The sequence below is a fragment of the Coenobita brevimanus genome, chromosome 64 (assembly GCF_032717465.1).
Source record: "Coenobita brevimanus isolate Jiangsu-jjx chromosome 64, ASM3271746v2, whole genome shotgun sequence".
NCBI classification, from domain to species: domain Eukaryota; kingdom Metazoa; phylum Arthropoda; class Malacostraca; order Decapoda; family Coenobitidae; genus Coenobita; species Coenobita brevimanus.
Genome location: NC_137017.1, coordinates 27650469 through 27671067, shown reverse-complemented (window position 1 = coordinate 27671067; position 20599 = coordinate 27650469). Strand labels below are relative to the sequence as shown.

Below are 20599 nucleotides of genomic sequence, written 5' to 3'. Positions count from 1 at the left end.
TAATTGAAAGTGTTGAAAAGGGCACAGTAAGGAAGAAACACAGACCACAGAGAGACCTGATATGGGTTGAGGTAAGGGATTTTGAAGCCAGAGGAGGATAGTGGTCGCCACCACCTGTTATTAACTCCTCGAGTAGGGCTTCATCTTTGAATCCTTCAGAATCTTCAGAAACTACAGATACAGGTGTACCCTGATATCTCATGGGTATATGTACATATGACAGTTGTCCGGTATTTATTTGGTTGGATTTTGAAGCAATTTTCCCCATAAGTTTCTTAAGAAATAATGATGATGTGTTCAAGCCTCCACCCCAAACTCACAGGTATGTGAAGTAATTTACCAACATATTTATACAAACTACAATGAGTGTTTAAACGATGCATTTATTCTAAAATTACCATTCTTATGTGTTCGTACAGTAACCAGTTTAGGCAGTCGTTTGGTTAACTCAGGGTACTGTGCAGACTAGTACACAGCCAGTCATGTGTTTGCAGGAATATGCTTTTTCCAGTATGAAACCTCACACTGACAGACCATGATTTTATCCATATCTCTTCCCTCCGCCTCTCTGTTTTCTCCTACTTTTCCTCCTTTTCTTTTCTCCTTTCATAATCCCTTTTCTCCCCTTGTTACTTCTATCCTTCTCTCTATTTGAAGTTGTTTTTTCTATGTTTGGATATTTATGTAGTACAGTAGAGGGTTTTATATGGATTACACCCTCTGCAGAGGGGTTAGGGGGTAGTATGGCATTATTCTTCAGGATGCATTATCCAACAGGGGCTTGGATGAATTAAGACAGACAAATGGGGGTCACTGTACTACTTCTCCCAGAACTGGCATCTTCCTTGTTATCTACTTCACTTCCTTTCATCTGTTTTGCACAATGGGACCACAGTTAAACCTTCCTTGTGTGAAAGCATTTTCTGTTTGTAAGATTTTATGATATTTCCTGCAAGATTTTATGATATTTCCTGCATCTTACACAGCTGTTGGATTTCAACCCTGCTTATGTTTATTGAGTTCCAGGCAGGCACAGGAAACACCTCTGTGGCACTCAGTAACCTTGTTTCATTTAATTATGTAAGGGTAGTGGGACTCCCAACCCCACAACCTTGTCCCTTTAAATTGCTTATATGACATGTACCTTAGTATACATTAGGCAGTTTTATATCTCCAGGAAAGCATTTTGCAGATAATAAAAATCATGAGATGTGCTATATAAGACTTAGAGTTGTTGATTTTACTGTGTGTGACATAGGAAGGTAGGACAAGACAATGATGATGGTAGTGACACATTAGCATTTTCTATCTATCTATTCATCTATCTATTGCCAGACGCCCTAATCCCATAAGGGGTGGCCACAAATAAATCGCCTCCATGTCGCCCTGTCCCCCGCCATTTCAGTGTCCTGCTCCCAGCTCACACACCCCTCTCTCACGTACCTCTCCACTCCATCCCTCCATCTCATCCTTGGCCTCCCCCTCCCTCTCCCCCCCTCCACCTCATTCACGTGCACTCTCCTCGTCAGTCTCACACTCTCCATCCTCTCTACATGACCAAACCACCTCAGTGTGTTTCTTCTAACGCTTTCTATCGCATTCACATCCACACCACAACGCTCCTTCACATCTTCATTTTCAGTCTGTCTCTGCATGTGACTCCACATGCTTCTCTCAAATAACTCATTTCCAGTGCTTTCACCCTTGACTTCTGTCCCTCCAACAAGGTCCATTAGCATTTTCCAAGTAGCTTTATTATATATTTTATTTATTTGTTTATTTATTTTTTCAGACTGAAACTGTTTTGTATGGAAACACAAGCACTGATGACCATGGTATAGAAGAATGGGAGTGGACGAAGGGACCAAAAGACTCTGGCAAAGCTGTTGATATGCAGGTATATGGTACTGTTAACCAGTATATAATGTGTATGTGCCTTTCAGGGATCTCCAGTTTTTTCTTAACCCTTTCACGTCGGGGGATGCGCATAAATTTTGGCTGTGGTGCGTAACTCTCGCTCTCTGTGGCGTGTAACTCTCACTCAAGAGCTTTCAGAACAGTTGCTTAGAGATATTTTACTTTAAATGCTCTTCCTCACCATGAATATTAGCGGGACCTTTGTCTTTAAACAACTACCTCATTGCCTTAGGCATTTTGCTAGCCTTCACACACTCACTTTCAGCAACATTCACAAAAGTTTTCTGGGAAAGAAATGCAATAGATCCAGAGAAATAGGCACTTTCTGTGGGAGATCAAGAGGGGCATATCCACGAGCAACCTCACACAACACTGGGAGGAGGAAAACAAGTGAGCACGCATGCACTAGCTTGGGAGCCATAGCTCCACCCACTTTTGCCTGTCATCCAACAAAAATGACAACCCTCAAAATATTTCCTTGGAGATTACTTTGGGTGATGGGCAAACTTGTCATACTAATGTTAGAGGTTGACAGATGCATGAGGGGCCACCTATCATTGGTACGTCTAATGGTTAAGTACAATACAGCAGAAATTTGCCTCTCTCCCCTCCAAAACACACACACACACACACACACACACACACACACACACACACACACACACACACACACACACACACACACACACACACACACACACACACACACACACATTCTCACATGCACATGCATGCACATGTGTGTGTGTGTGTGTGGAGAGAACATGACAAGCTCATGCTGCCAAGCTGTCACGTACTGTATTTTGCAAACAGGGAGTACATCTCAGATTTATTTATCTTCATACAACCAAGTTAATGTAAAGTCAGTGTTAATTGTAAAAAAAAAAAAATAGTTATTAAACTTATATGATGGATATTCTTTGTTATTAGACCATGGTAACCATCGCATCAATGCAGTAAATGAAAGACATGCAGTGCAGTCCGGTATTTTACAGTAAAATTTACAGTTGCTGTACCGGTATATAATACTCACCATATTGTAGTACTGTAGAAGATTTGTTGATTCTCTCTCTCTCTCTATATATATATGCCAGGCCATTTTGTTCAGCTAGGGAAATCTTATAGATAAATAAGAAAAATTGTTGAAAAATTCCTTTTAGGTTTCTACTAGCTCTCTAAGTATATACTGTAGTTAATTACCTAAAAATTACAGAAATAATTTTTCATCAGTTATTTTATCATCCTCCAGGGGTAATTCATAACAGTAAATAACAGTAAGTATGTATGGTGAATACTTTTATTTGAATTCACGAGCTAATCTGCCCAAGCAAGACAAAAGTAGCAAAAAAAAGTCGTAGGTTGCCATGGCCTCCAAAGAGTCACAACACTGTATTTAAAGTCACAAGATTTTGCAACTTTTCAGCCATGCTTTGCAACACTGGCAAGCTGCGTGGGTTGGCATTACCCCCCTTAGTTGATGTCGGTTAGCCTGGGCTTTCCTTTGGGGGGCATCGCTGGGGATGTGGGTGACAGGGAGTAGCAGGGATTTTGAAATATAATTTTCAGTTTTCCTGTGTGCTGTCATTTGATGCCAGAAGATGATGGATTTTACTTTAATTCAGTCAGAGTTTATGCTCTGTCATATACTGATGGGTGTTGATTGATGCAACATTTTCGATCATCATCCATCATCATCATCGTCATCATCATCATCATCATCATCATCATCATCATCATCATCATCATCATCATCATCATCATCACCACCATCATCATCATCATCATCATCATCATCATCATCATCATCATCATCATCATCATCATCATCATCATCCATTATCATCATCATCATCATCATCATCATCATGATCATCAGCCATCATTATTTTTCAGTATCATCATCATCCATTATCCTGTTCCATCAATGTGATCATCATCATCCTTCATCATCATCCATCATAATAATCCTTTTTTTATCATTCATCATCTGTCACCTGTCATCGCCCTCCTTCATCCATCATCATCATTCATCGTCCACCATATATTGCCGTCATCATTATCATCATCATCGTCATCATTATCATCATCATCGTCATCATTATCATTATCATTATCATCATCATCATCATCATCATCATCATCATATTTATCATATACAGTAATCACTCTGTTATCCAGGCGGTCCATATCCAGTCATGCTCTGGATCCTTTCATTAGTCCTATAAATGGATTTATTTGTCTGTAACCAGTAGTAAAAGTTCCAGCTTCAGCGGCTGGCTGGCCTACAAAGTCAAAAAAATCCTCTGGGTGGCTCACCGGCCTCTATGTCCATGCATGGGTAATAGACCATAACCCACAAGCAGAGCAAACAAGGCTGTACAGCTCCGTACTGAATGGTTGAAATCCCACGGCCACCCTGATCTCCGGTAACATACCGGCAGCGCACGAGGAAGACAGAGTATAAGCCACAAGCTGAGCAAGAATGGCTGTACGGATCCCTACTGAATGGTCAAAGTCGTCTGGCCGCCAGGGTCACTCGTAACCTACCACCAGCAGTCAGGTACTGTAATACTGACTGCAACCCACAAGCTGACTTAAATGCCCTTCTGCCTCCTCACTGAATGGTGAAAATTCCCTGGCCAGCCTCGCTTCTTCCTCTCCCCCCCCGCCTCTCCTCCATCTCCTTCCATGCTCCCTGCAGCCAGGGCCGAGGCTTATCACCCTGCCCTCCCTATTCCTCAGTCATACCCCCGCCATTGTGCTGAGTACCGTCCACCAATGAGTTGTTAACGTTTATGGCGATTTAATTGGTTGTATCAGAATTCGAAAACACAGCGAGAAAGCTAATGAAATTCTGCATCAGGCATATGCTTAGCTCTTTCATGGTATGGGCAAAATTTTGCATTAGGATATTGGGAAGTTATTTGAAGATATATTTTACTCTTGATGAAGTTTACTTTCCCCTGGATTTCAGTACTTTTACTCATGAGTTTTGTGTGTTATTATCAGCTTATCTTATAGTATAAACACCAGCGAAGATGTTGGTATAAAATTTATACCAATATTGTCAATTTCTGTGGATTTTTTTTGGTCGTGGATTTTTTTTGTGTGTGTGTTTGTGTGTGTGCCACAGAAGCAGCCATCACTGTGTCCCAGAAGCTTAACTATTTTTGCAACCACTTTCAGTGATTTTTTTTTTTTTTTTTGTGGATTGTTGTTTATGCATTACTTTCTTAGAGTCTAGCATTATATTGGATATTCCCATATGTGTTTTGATGTCTGCGCAGCTGAAAGACCGAAGAAGACGGTCACAATTATGCGGGGTGCTGTGCAAAATTGGTAGTTTTTTTTAATCATTTTTTTTCTTAGTGTTTTGGATTATACTGTATATTGCAGTGTGTGTTTTGATATCTAAGAACAGCTGAAAGACCTCAGAACACTGCCAAAATTAGGAGGGGTACTGTATGTATTGATAGAGTTTTGCATTTTGTTTAGTTTTTGTTGTTGTTTATTTTGTTTTTGTAGTGTTAAGGATTATATTGCATATTTCAATGTGTGTTGTGGTGTCTAAGAAGAGCCAAAAGATTGCAGAACACTGCCAAAATTAGGAGGGGTACTGTACCTATTGGTAGGGTTTTCTTCTGTTTTTTGGTGTTTATGCATTGTTTTCCTAGTGTTTAGGATTATATTGCATATTGCAATGTGTGTTTTGATGTGTAAAAACAGCCAAATGACCTCAGAACACTGCCAAAATTAGGATGGGTACTGTACATTTTGGTAGAGTTTTGCATATTGCTTTTGTTGTTGTTGTTTATGCATTGTTTTCTTAGTGTTTAGGATTATATTGCATATTCCAGTGTGTTTTGATGTCTAAAAACATCTGAAAGACTGCAGAACACTGCCAAAATTAAGAGGGGTACTGTACATATAGGTTGGGTATGGGTACAGTAGAGGATATTGCTTCATATCCGGTCATGGCATTGGCTCTGTTATTACGGAGAATCGAGGGATTACTGTATCATCCATTTTCATATGTTGTCATGATCTCTCATCATCATTATCAAGACTTCAGTCATAAGATGGATGGTAACATTTTCACACTCTTACCTGACTGTATTTGATGTGCATTACAGTAGGTGAAACTTGTTACTACTGACCATGAGTCAATGCCATCTATTGAGAAAAAAGACCAGACACATAGGTGGCCCCCCCACACCCAGTTGTGAAATGATTAAACTGCCATTTAGCAAGGCTTGATGCTGAGGAATGCCACTTTTGTCACTTGATGTACATTTATCCTAACACATTCTCCGTCGAATGGCGGGAGAAGAAAACAAATTTGAGAAACTTAAAAATCTGATTTTATTGTTCGTGCAGCACACTTTCGATATTCAGTCTGTTGCAGTTTATGGATTAATGTTAATGATGGGTGTGTTATTTAGTGTGCTAAAGTGTCTTTCTGTTTCTTCATTACCTATAAAGGGAGGAAATGTCTATCTGTCTGTCTATTGTCAGACGCCTCAATCCCGTAAGGGGTGGCCACAAACAAATCGCCACCATGTCACCCTGTCCAACGCCATTTCACTGCCCTGCTCCCAGCTCACCCTCCCCCCTCTCTCATATACCTCTCCACTCCATTCCTCCATCTCATCCTCGTTCCCCCTCCCTCTACCCCCCTCCACCTCACTTGCATACACTCTCCTTGTTAGTCTCTCACTTTCCATCCTCTCCACATGGCCAAACCACCTCAGTGTATTTCCCCTAATGCTTTCTGTCATATCCACATCCACACCACAACACTCCTTCACATGCTTATTTGTCAGTCTGTCTTCCATGTAACTCCACATGCTCCTTTCAAGTAAGTCATTTCCACTGCTTTCACTCTTGTGTCCTTCCAGCACGGTCCAAGCTTCACTTCCATACGTTAGGGTTGGTATCACAATACTGTCGTGCAGTGACCTTCCATGCACATTTCCCTGTTCCTTATCACTACTTTTGGAGAACCAGCAACTTTGTTCCCTGTTGTACCCATTCAAGCACTTCATCCTATAAACTTCCATCTCTACTCATCACACTACCCAAGTACTTAAATGAACTCAAATTTTCCATTTCCTCCTTATCCACTCTCACTGTACATTCAGTGGCTTCATTTCTTTCGAAGACCATAACTTTACTCCTCCCAATATTCACCTTTAGATTCCGTTTCTTACACTCTCTCCCAAACTCATTCACCAAGCCTTGCAGTTCCCTTTCACCTTCGTTTAACAATACAGTATCATCTGCAAACAACATTACAGGGAGTTTCCAAACACTGCCCTCTCTCATTAGGGTCACTCCAACATCCACTGCCCTACCTTGTTTCTCTTTTATAACCCTATCCATATACAGATTGAACAACCATGGGCACATGACATATCCCTGTTTCAGTCCAACGCTCAAGTAGAAAAATTCACTCAGTTCACTCTACGTGAACTGCAGTCTTAGCCCCCTCATACAAACTCTTCACGGCATTCATCAACTTCCCATTTACTCCATATATTCTTAATATTGTACTTTCCACATTCCTTGTCTGTCCGCTCTGTCATATGCATTCTCCAAATCCGTGAAGGCTGCTTACAACCTCTTTCCCTTCTTTAGAAACTTTCCTACTAAAGACCGTTTTGTTTTCGTTTCGTTTTGTTTTTAAAGGCTCCAACGTGCTAGCATGTGTCGGCCTTGGTCACCTAATGGCGGCTCTCCACGCTGCACGATCCATTGCAGCCTCCCTGTTCAGTCCCTTAACCCTAAGGTCACGCCTAATGACCTCGTCCCATGTCTTTCTCGGACTTCCCCTCATAACCCCACCCCCAATATTAACACTTCTCACCTTCCTCACCCAATTATCATCCCCCATCCTCTCCACATGTCCAAACCACCTCAATCTACCTCTCCTCATCACAACACCAAAACACTCCAGTCCCATCCTACCTCTCAACTCTTCCATCGTAAACCCAGCCCCTCCAGGCCTTGGACGCAGGGACGCACTGCACATCCACCTAATCATTGTCATTTCTGTATGTCTGAGCCGGCAAATATCTTCCTCCTTCACTGCCCAGGTCTCACTACCATACAGCATTACACTCCTAACACATGCTGCATACAAAGACCCCTTAGCACGTAGGGAGAGCCCTCTCTGAACTTCTTCCAACCACTTCTCACCCTAGCCAGAGAGCTAGCTCCAGCCCCACCTCCAGCACACAACATAAAAGATTCACCAGCAAGTTCAATCTTTTCACGTCTGACAATCTCCATCTGCTCACCCGGCACGCCGTACACTTAAAATCAGCATTATCTCGCAGTCTACCTCTGATACCACTACATCTCTTATGCACCCATTTATCACAAACACCGCACAAGATGGAATTACTTCCCACGCCCTTGTGGCAAACTGCACATGGCCACTCTCCCTCGTCTTTGACAATACCGCCACCAACCCTAGATATCATCACTTTTGTTTTATCTGCATTTACCCTTAAACCCTTTTGCCCCATACCATCTCTCCACTTCCTAAACCTTTCCTCCGCCTCCCTTTTGTTCTCTGCAATCAACACCAAATCATCAGCATACAACAACTCCCACGTGAGTCCGTTTCTAAAGTCATGTGGAAGGGCTTCAAGTACCATGATAAACAACATGGGACTCAAGACTGACCCCCTGATGCACACCAACATTCACGGAAAACTCATCACTCAAATCTCCATTCACTCTCACCTGGGTGTGAGCACCCACATACATGGCCATAACCACCCTAACCAGCCACTCCTCCAAGCCAAGCTTTCTCATTGCCCACTTCACCACCTCTCTAGGGACTCTGTCAAAGGCCTTTTCCAAATCAACAAAAACAAAATAAAGATCCCTTCTCCTACCAATATATTTTTCATGAAGCTGTCGAACAATGAATATGGCATCAGTGGTCCCTCTACCTGGCATAAACCCAAATTGCATCTCATCAATATTCACTCTTTCTCTAATCATACCTTCTAAAACTCTCTCCATTACCTTCATTATCTGATCTAAAAGCTTTATACCTCTATAATTTCCTCTTTCCAGGGCATCACCCTTCCCTTTATACACATTTACAATTACACTCTTCAGCCAATTATCTGGGACAACACACTCATAAATAATCCTATTTATCAAGTCAGGGACTAAACTCACCCCTATATTGCCTGAGGCCTTCAACATTTCGGCAGTCAACCCAGACACACCTGCTGCCTTCCCCACCCTCATCCTGCCTATTGCCTCACTCACAGTAGCAGTATCAATCAAAGGCCAAGGGCCAGACACTGGATCTGCTGGCTCCAAACCTTCCCTGTCCCAGTCAGACTCCTCATTCAACAACCGGTTATGATGCTCTCTCCATGCATCTTTAATATCCTCACTGTTCACCACTACCCTTCCTTCATCATTCTTCACACACTGCTCACCTATAATATCCCGATTATCCCTCCTCACCTGACCTGCCACCCTAAATATATTTTTCCTTTCCCCATGATTTAGGTTATCAAGTAATTGTCTCTGTGACTCAGACTTTGCCCTGTATACCTCTCTTCTAGCCCTACACTTGGCAGCCAAATATTCCTCTTTGCTACCACCCTTCTTCCATTCCCGGAAAAGCCTTCTTTTCTCCTTAACTACAGCTTCTACACCCTCATCCCACCACCAAGTTACTTTATGTCTTGGTGGTCCTCTTGTCCAACCGCGTGTTACATCAGTAGCTCTCAAGAAATTGTTCTTGAGGGCTCTGTACTGTTCATTAATGCCTCTGTCTACAGCTCCCTGTTCAGCCACCACTCTCCTCAACTCGCTATAGAAGGCATCCCTTACTACTTGGTTTTTCAGCTTCCATATTTTCCTCTTAGTTACATAAGTCCTCTTTTTCATCACTTGTTCTTTAAGCACCATATCACAAATCAATAGTTTGTGCTGCTGCACACACTCCTCACTTCCTATAACTTTAACATCCCTCACTAACCTCCTATCGGCCCTCCTAACCAGAAAATAATCTATCTGACTGAATATCTGATCTACACTTACAAGAGAATACTTCTAGTGTCTGAGTTGGGGATATCACCAGGCATGCTTTGTTCACTGACTACTTACTGTCCAAAGTCCCCACAACATTTGAATTATGTAAATTTCACAAAACTTTAGAGGCAGTTTTGTCAGCATTTTATAAGCACAGTTGAGTTTCACCACCTCATTTCCTGACTAAGTGATCATGTGAAAATGGTACTTTTTGTGCAGTGGTACCTTTACAACTGTAAGAACAGCTGTAAGCAAAGCTGACCTTTCTCACAATATCCAGGAGGAGAAAGATTTTTTTTTTTTTTTTTTTTTTTTTGTTCAATACAAACTCTATAAAAAGTCTGCTTAGTACTAGTCTGTATTAGCTCATCTTTAAGTATGTAATGCCAAAATTTTGTTACATGTCTTTGGGTGCAGGACACAAGAACTCCATTTCTACATCTGAGTAACTTGGAGGAAGGTCATTACCAGTTCATACTTCGTGTCACAGACGGTATTGGCCAGTCATCAAACACGTCTGTTTATGTTTATGTTCAGAAGCCCAATCTCACAGTTCCAAAAGGTAAGTAGTAATTATACATAATTATGTCTTTGTAAAGATTTTGCTGTACTGTATATTAGCTGTCCCACTGAACCAAACATTGCATTTCTATACATTTATAGTATCTTTGAATTTACATCTGATAGAGCCAGGATTCTGGGGGCTTGAATGGTGAGTGAATGGAAGCTTGATCTATTGGATTGGGCAAATTTGGGCTGTCTGGACATTGCCACTCCTCACCCTTCCCTAGGGTGGGAAAGGAGGTCGTAATGATGATGATGATGATGATGATGAATTTACATGATTTTATTAATGGTGGCTTGAATCTTATTACAGTTTCCATACTGCTTGTACACAGATGTTATATGAAGAGTGCCTGGATACACGCTTATATGTGGGCCTTTAAAAACAGGTTTTTGTATTAAAAAAAAATTACTAGTAGAAAGTGAATTTTGGAGGTACCCTCAGGAAGATGCATCAGGACCCATATACACAGATTTTTAGTTTAGCAGCTAACAAATGTCTGTTAAGACTGACAAATTGTAATTAAGCATTAGCAGTACTTACACAATGCTTTATAAGTGTCTTAAGAGTTCTGCTAAGCTAGTAGACCTCAGGAGCTTTTCCTGTCTTCTTAACAGACGTTTACTAGTTGATGCCGTGGTGAACCAACAACACCAACAACAACAGTAGTGCCAGTGTGTTTATCAAAGAAGAGACATATTTAACCCCTGCAGCGCTGATCGTCTCATAAGAGGCAATATTCAGGGCACCCCTGGCCATGCTGATCACCTCATGTGAGGTGCTGGGTCTTGGCAATATAATGTCAAGCACGAGGAAGTGTCAGTGGTTCCCATGGGAACTTTGAGTCTCGCTCTACACCATCAGAGCTGTTGCCAAATCCTGCCACACAGCTGTTGCTAAATACCGCATTTTTAGTAATTCAGCTCTCGTTTGTTGTCCAGCAATGGTGGATTCACGCCTGTCTGCCTCCCACAGCACTGGGGACTTACTGCCTCCCTCACATCCACCCAAGAGACGTAAATTACAAAAAGATGAGGATGATGAAGAGTTCGAGCTCAGAAACACTTGATATGATGACAGAAAATCAACTTAATATTAAAATAAAAAGTCCATAAAATGACTCAGGGAAGGTAATCGGGTTGATACGTATTAGCACGGCGGGGCTTAATGAATGTAGTGGCTGCAAACTAATACAGTAATGTGAGTCCGACCATGCCAGTATTACAAACTAGAACTGGAAGGAATAGGCCTCTTACCCCCGAGCTGAAAGTGGCAATAGCATTGCTTTACTTGGCCAGTGAGAGACTGCAGCTGTATGACAGTGATGGCTTTGGCAATAGTCAGCCTAAACTCAGTCATGCTTCTGCTCATACACCAGATACACTAATAAGAGCAACTGTTTATCATTAGTTTGTAGGAGAAATTATGTAAGGGACATATGGGAAGAAAATGGAACCACAATAAAGATGCATTTGCATCAGAAATATCATAGAGAAGAACCTTCCTTAATTTGGGGAGATACTGTGATGTCATATTGTAGGGCACACTGAAATAATCAGCAGGCATGAATGCAGTGAATGAAGATTAAGCCTTGTGCAATAGGTGGTTTTATAAGACTGATGGCAGGTTAAGTTGTTAAGTTTGGTTGGAGTAGATTTGGTCAGGTTTGGTTAGGTTAGGAGAGGATGGATTAGATTGGATTAGGTTTGGATAGGATGGGTTAGATTAGGTTGGGTAAGATTAGGTTTCAGTGCAGTATTGTGATAAAGAGTGGTGTATTATAGACAGTGAAGGCAGTTGAATGTGAGTGGGACTGTGACAGTATGGGATTGTTTACCTCTCACAGCTAGTTAATGGTTTCTCTACAAATACCTGTCCCTGTACTTACTTCCCAAATGCGTAGTTTCCACGTTTATGACGGTATATGATTACATGTACATTCTAAATATTAGTAAATATTAATAAATCCATCCATCCTTCATCCAATCCTATGTCGCCCCACGAGGAGCATAGTAGCCCGGGTCTAGGCAGGTTGGTCCTGGCATTTAAGATGAGAGTGACCAGCCTCACTCATTCCTGAGTGGCATTACATGAGCAGTTAACCCAACCGCCCCTTGGATATACTGTAGCCCTGCACCAGCTCAATCCGATTGGAGCACCTTAACCCTTTAACCGCGGGTGTCATTCCAGAATGACATTGCAAAAACTGGACCAAACCGCGGGTGTCATTCTCGAATGTTTGTGAATATTTTGAATACCCCGCATTTTTTCCGTGCGCCAATTGTTTCAAGGGAGAGTAGCTATTAAGTTCTTTTACTCCAGCCGACCCCCACCTCCCTCCTCCCCCCCCTGGGGCCCCACCTCCCACCCCCTGGGCCCCCCACCCCACCCCGGACCAAACACGCATCAGCATCTGTCCAGCTGTGTGAGCGACAACACTGCTGATGTGGAAGTGAAGTGCAGGCAATTACAGTGCCTTTTACCTGCCTCAGTGAACACAGAGTGGGTGTTTATCGTATGTGCAGTGTTCATATATGTTTACAGTATTATTATCAGAATGAGGTTGGCATTTGGTAATGGTGTGTGAGCGAAAAATAGTGATTACAACACCGCTGATATGGCAGTGAAGTGCGGGCAATTACAGTGCCTTTTACCTGCCTCAGTGAACACAGAGTGGATGTTTATCGTATGTGCAGTGTTCATATATGTTTATAGTATTATTATCAGAATGAGGTTGGCATTTGGTAATGGTGTGTGAGCGAAAAATAGTGATTACAACACCGCTGATGTGGCAGTGAAGTGCGGGTAATGACAGTGCCTTTTACCTGCCTCAGTGAACACAGAGTGGGTGTTTATCGTATGTGCAGTGTTCATATATGTTTATGGTATTATTATCAGAATGAGGTTGGCATTTGGTAATGGTGTATGAGCGAAGGTAATGGTGTGTGAGCGAAAAATAGTGATTTTAGATCACTCACTTCTAATGGCACTGCCCATCCAGTGATAGTCAACGAAATCATGAAACCTACATCATTGCAAAGCCGAAGGTTAGTACTTTCTAATGGTACCTTATTTTTCGCTCTAGATTTATTCTGTGCAGAGTTACTGAAAGTGACAGTGATATACAGCGATGCGACAGTGACATGCTTTACCAATAATTGTATAATGGATAATGTAGTAATAAGGGATATTTTGCCTAGAAAAAAATGTAAATATTGGCCAGTATAATAAGTGATATTGTAATAAGAGAATCTGCGGCACTTGTGTAATTCTGCGGCACTTGTGTAATTCTGTGATGCGACAGTGACACAATATAGTAATAAGTGCAGTGTAAATATAATGTATATTGCCCAGATTATATGTAAAATAATATTAGAAGTTAGAAATAATGAAAAGATCGCCTGAAACGTCAGTGAGCGGGTGACGCCGCAGTGAAGTGAGGCGCAGCCGCAGTGAAGAGCGGGTGCAGCCGCAGTGAAGTGCCTTTTACCTACCTCAGTGAACACAGAGTGGGTGTTTATCGTATGTACAGTGTTCATATATGTTTATATTACTATTATGAGAGAGTGGTTGGCATTTGGTACTGGTGTGTGGGGTGTAAAATAGTGATTTTACACCCCTCACTTCTAACGGCTCTGCCCGTCCTGTGAAAGTCAACAAAGTTATGAAACCTACATCAATGGAAAGCTGAAGGTTAGTACTTTCTAATGGTACCTTATTTTTTTCTCTAGCTTTATTCTGTGCAGAGTTATTAAGGTTTAAAGGTTTGTTTACATTTGGCTGAAACCCCCGCGGGAGAGGACAGTCAGACCAAAACAATACCTGCGGTTAAAGGGTTAATTACCCACTAAACCACCAGGCGCCATAATTTAGTGATATGGTTACCACCCAGTGCAGTAAATGGTTTCCTGGTTTACTGAAAACCATTTGGCTTGCCACTCAGTGTAGAGTCATCCATAGGCAGAAGTAAGAGGAAAGAACGAAGGAAAGAATGAGCTAAAGGCCAGGCGTGAGCTTGATGAAAGCAAGACCTTAAGGCTAGCCATGGGCGGTTTGACCGGTTTAAGAGGCAGGCAAATCTCCACCACGTGAAGATGTACAGTGAGGTGGCAAGTGCTGATATGGTGGCGGAGGCAGCGTTTCCTGACGAGCTGAAATCCATCATTGTGGAGGGTGGTTATAGTGCGAAGTAGGTCTTGAATTTTGATGAGACTAGGCTCTTTTGGAAGAGAATGGCCTCCAAGACATATCTTGCAATGGAGGAAAGGTCCATGCCAGGATTCAAGCCCTTGAAGGACCGGCTGACATTGCTGCTTGGGGGCAACGCCGAGGGTGACCTCAGGTTGAAGCCGCTCCTTGTCTACCACTCGAAGAACCCCAGGGCTCTGGTGAGGTATGTTAAGGAGAATCTTAGGGTTATCTGGAAGTCGAATAAGAAGGCTTGGTTGACTTCTGATATCTGTTCATCATATTTCCACTCGTACCTCTTGTATGCTGAAGAGGTATGCGTCTCATGAAAATCTGGCGAACAGATTTCTCCTGGTGGTAGATAACGCGCCTAGCTACCTGCCTGCGATGAAGGAATGGGCCGGCAGTATTGAGGTGTTGTTCCTACCCCCCAAGACCACATCATTGTTGCAGCTGATGGATCAAGGGGCGATCGCTGCTTTTAAGGTCTACTACCTCCGCTGCACGATGAAGCAGGGGCCTGTGACTGATAACAGGACAACAGAGCAGCAGTTTTGGAGGGGGTATAACATATGCCACGCCCTGGAGAATATAACTGAGGCATGGGATGTGGTGAGCCAGGGAACAATGATTAGTGTGTGGTGGAAGCTGTGGCCAGAGTGTGTTCATTCCTTCACCAGTTTCCCCGAGGGTGTGCAAGCTCTGCCTGTTGAGCGTGTGTGGCAGGACATTGTTGAGTTGTCGCACGAGGCGGGCTTTGGGGAGGTCGACAAGGATGACGTGGAAGGGGTTCTCGAGAGCCACAGGGAGGAGCTCAGCAGCGAGGAGCTCCTCAATATGGAGATCCAGCGGGCGGACCAGGAGGCAGAGGAGGAGGAGGTTGTGCCTGAGGTCCGAGATCTCAACATCAAGATCCTGAAGGAGATGCTAGTGAAGCTGGACGAGTTTATAGACCTTATGAAAACACACGACCCCCTCCCAGGATGAAGCAGGGACACAGCTAATTGGCTCAAGGAGGATATGAAAGTCTACGGGACGATGCTGGAGGAGAAGAAGAGGGCGGCCAGGCAGACAATGATCACAGCCTTCTTTAAGCAGGCCCCCACCAGGCCAGCAAGTCTCACAGGATCTCCCCAGCCCTCAATGAGCGGAGCATCTCTCCAGCCTTCAACCAGCAGAGCATCTCCCCAACTTTTAACCAGCAGAGAAACACTGAGAGACATCTCCCGCCAAGGACGTGCTCGGCCCGTTGTGCTTGACCTAACCTCCAGTCAATTGCTGTCTCTTGTGTTACTTGTGTCTCCACTAAGGCACTCTTCCACTCCATCACTGTCTTCCTCGTCCCACTTTCCATCTCCCACACCACTTTGGCTACTGTCTGTCTCTCACGCCACAATGAGAGCCACTGCAACTGACTCCATTGCAACCTCATCATTCATCGCAGCGGTCTCCCTTGCCACCTCACCGGACATCACAGCTGTCTCTCACACCACCTCCTCTATCATCGCATTTCACTCTATCACTACCCCCAGAGCCATTGCATCACACTTCATTGCCACTACCTGAGCCAGCGCATCACACCCCATCGCCTCCGCCTGAGTCATCGCATCACACTCCATCGCCTCCGCCTGAGTCATTGCATTGTACTCCATTGCCACCCCCTTCTGACCCTCCCCCTGGAGATAGGGTTTGAGGGCTTTGAGGAGGAGGATTGAGTGTTGGGGAACACCACATGTCCCCTAGTCCTGGGGAAGAATAGCAAGGATGATGACCAGGACCGAACATGGACTTACAAGAAGTAAGTGATAAGAGGTGTTTGATATTTTCTAACCTATTCCTTATGATTTTCAGGCTTTATTTGTTGCTTTCAGTGAGTTATTTACAGGTGTTAGGCTTGGGTTAGTCTCCTTGACAGCTGTTCGGCCATTTAGATTGCCTTTAAACCTGTTTTTGGGCTCATCTGGGTGGGTTTTGGACTTGGTTTGGGGGGAAACCCAAGGCTGGTAAAGGGTCCACATTGAAATACATGTTAAAAGTACCCCAATATATGATACCCCACCTAACGATGGGGTTTTACCTAACCAATTAGACCATTAAACTGGGGTATGCCTGTATGTATATGTATATATATACTGGTATATATATATATATATATATATATATATATATATATATACAGTAATCCCTCCACTATCCGACATAATAGAGCCAAAGGCATGTCCAGAAAGTGGTCCTGTCCGGATAGTGAGCACCAGCCTCCTGGACTTGTACTTAAGGACCTTAACTCAGAAAAACACTTATACAACTCCCTCTGGACATGCATAGTACCTATTTAAGACCCAAATCACACCAATAAGGGACATAAAAGACTGAAATAAATGCAAAAGAACCATAAAGTTCAGTGTTAGAGGTGAGTTTATACAACATTGAACATTCTGGGTACTTAGAACAAGTCCCTGGCTCCTGGACTGGTACTTATGGACCCTAACTCAGAAAAATACCTCCCTACTGCACATGCATAGCACCTAATACCCTATTCACACCAATAAGGGACATAAAAGAGTGAAATGAGGTGTTAGAGGTAAGTACAGTATGGAAAATACAGTACAGTACAATATGAAACATTCTGGGTACTTACAGCAGTCCCTGGCCATCTCGATGAATAACCGCCTCCTCTCAGACTCTGATAGTAAGAAGGATTTCCTGAAGCACTTGCAATACACTGTTCATGAAGTCTTGCACTGAACTTAGTCATTTGCACTCAGAAGTCCATTCTCTTAACACTGCGCACTCTTGTCTTACTTATGCTCCACTGTAACTTTATAAAATAAGTGTTGCACCCTGCACTTAAAGTCTTTGCACTCATAAATCCATTTTCTAAACATAATGCACTCTAGTTCATTTTAGCTACATTGAAAGTCTATTAAATCAGTCTCTTTTCACTCAGCCATGACGATGAGCGTGCACTCACAACAAGAGACGGGCGGTAAGTGGGGAGGATGCAGGGGCGCTCTAGCGGACGTCGGAGGAATGATGCACCAAAACAAAGCTGTCCCGCGCCGCGTGCGCCAAGTTCAAATTACGGGCGGGAAAAAGTCGATTTAAAAAAAAAAATTTTGCGGTTTTCGGACCATTTTGGGAATATTGGATCCCGGGACGATAATGTCCGGTAAGTGGGGATGTCCGGAAAGTTGGCGTCTGGATAGTACAGGGATTACTGTATATATATATATACTGTATATATATATATACATATCTATCTATCTGTCTATATATGTATATGTACAGTATATATATAAGTAATCCCTGTAATATCTGGACGCCCAATAACCGGACTCCCCAATGTCTGGACATTTTGGGCCTGGGCCTTTGGAACCCCAAAATTGCCAAAAAACGTAAAAAAGCAAAAAAATCTGACATTTTTTTCACCCCTAATTTAAACTTGGCACACGGTTTCAAATGGCTGTGTTACCACCTAACTACCATCGTGACTAGACGCTCATTGCGATAGATGCCGCATGTGCTCGTTTTTGTGAATAAACTGCAATACCATGCCACTAGACCACATAGGAATTTACAGTGTTGTGCAGTGTTAAGAAATTAGAGTTCAGAGTGCAAAGGATGAACTACAGTAACCTCTCAAATAACGTGAGGGTTAGGTTCCTGGAGAGCTTGTGTCAGTTAGAAACGCGTTATTTAAACATAATTTTCCCATAAGAAACAGTGGTAATATTGGGGGTTACGTTCCTGGACTCTGGGAAAGTCTACCCATTTGGGGAGTTATGCTGTTTTAAACTTATAAGCAAGAATATTAATTTGAAAGAAAATCCATGTAAAAAAAAAAAAAAAAACAGTATATTTGGGGAGAAATAAGCAACATTTGAGCCCTAGTTGAGCCAAAGCGTTGTTTACTTCTCCCCGAATGCATACTGTTTTTGTTTTTTACGTGGATTTTCTTTCAATGCTGCCTTATTCACGGCATTGTGAAAGTTCCTCAACATTATTAATGCATTAGTAGGTCATAAAAACACTACACTAAAAGCACCATTTTCATTCCAGTAAGTAGGTCACAAACAGTAACAACACAGAGCCTCACTTCATGTATGCATCACACGTCGTCTGCTGCTGTCCCTTCTCACCCCGCTCCTCCACCTCCCGCCGCTCCCCACCCTAAATTTGTTGTCTCTCCTTGCTCTGCTGTTCTTCCTCTTCCTCTTCCTCTGACACCTGTGCTACTGGTGATGAAGAAACTCCCTTAAGTTTTCTGTCTTCTTCATAAAGAGCTGCTCTATCTTGGTCTGAGTGGTTTTCTTCTTTCTGTTCTGCAGCATCAAGTTGTAATAGTTTAGATCTGCCATGACTTTCCTGGCCAAATTTTGTCTGAAAATGAGCCAAATTGCTCAGAATGGGGCCAAACGTCATTTTCGAATATTATAGTTCGAATAAAACCAGTTTAAGCAACAGGCAAATGAAAAATTGTATTTATACATAAACTGCCATTCACGTTCTATCAGCTCGAGACTGTGCAAGGCGCGCGCGGCTAATTTGAAACCATCACGCACATGTAAAGTCGCGTTAAATCGAGAAACCCTTGTTAGTTAAACATATCTCCATAAATATTTGCTCGTGTTAAAACAAAAACGCGTTTTTTAAACTCGTGTTAGTTGAGAGGTTACTGTACAGAGTGCAAACTGGCGGTTGCAAGTGGCATGGTGCAAGTAAGAACAGAATGTGCAGTGTTAGACAGTTATAATTGATGGTGCAAAGGATTAAGTGTATCACAACACTGGATTACTGTATGTGCTTCAAGAGCATATTCACCGCTGCCAGAGCCTTAGAGGAGGCGGGTTAATCTTCGGAATGGCCATGGATGTGTTGTAAGTACTCTGTACACTGCTAAATATTTTCCGTACTTACTTCTAAGTCCTCATTCTCTGGTTCCTTTTCATTTATTTCATGCCTTTTGTCCCTTATTTGTGTGAATAGGGTCATAAATAGGTGCTGTGCATGTTCAATAGGGAGTTATGTAGGTGGTGTTTGGAGTTAGGCTGGGTTACAGTCCGTAAGTACCAGTCCAGGAGGCAGGGTCCCAGTATCCGGACAAACCCACTTTCCGGACATGCCTTTAGCTCTATTACATCGGATATTGAAGTAATTACCATATATACATACTGTATATATATATATATATATATATCTATATATATAAATATGTATGTGGTAGGTGGGGCCACTCACCATCCAGTCATTGTAGTGCAGCTCTCGGGTGTCTGCCCTTTCCTCTCTTCCATCCTTCTTTCCTTCCATCCACTTCTGTCTTTCTTTCCTTCATTCTTTCCTTGTCCTTCTGCCTACGGGTGACTTTACACTCCCTCCTCTGTCTTTCTTTCCTTCATTCTTCCCTTTTCCTTCTGCCTTTGGGTGACTCTACATTGAGTCACCCAAAGGCACCAAGAAACCATTTACTATGGTGGGTGGTAACCACATAGCCAAATTTTGGCACCTGGTGGTTTAGTGGGTAATTATTGCGCGCTAGTCGGATTGAGCCGGTGAAGGTTTATATCCAAGGGATGGTTGGGGTTGATTGTTCATGTAATGCCACTCAGGGATGAGTGAGGCTGGTCACTCTCATCTTAAATGTAGAGACCAACTGCCTAGCCCCGGGCTCCTACGCTCCTCATGGGGCAATGTAGGATTGGATGATGGATGGATGGATGGATATATATATATATATATATATATATATATATATATATATATATATATATATACAGTATGACCTCACTATAACGGACTAATTGGGGCCCAAACCATTCCTAAAAATGCGAAATTCCGATAAAAACGACATCTGGACTTCCCCGT

At 42.7% G+C, this 20599-nt stretch overlaps 1 protein-coding gene across 1 annotated transcript in view; it reads left to right on the top strand.

Moving 5' to 3' along the window:
- LOC145404717 (dyslexia-associated protein KIAA0319-like protein) overlaps window positions 1–20599 on the top strand; it is a 138487-nt gene that overhangs the window by 52317 nt on the left and 65571 nt on the right. The window contains exons 8-9 of the mRNA XM_080276268.1: window positions 1793–1897; window positions 10402–10550. Coding sequence (XP_080132394.1) covers window positions 1793–1897; window positions 10402–10550 — 254 coding nt within the window. The remainder of the gene's footprint in view (window positions 1–1792; window positions 1898–10401; window positions 10551–20599) is intronic.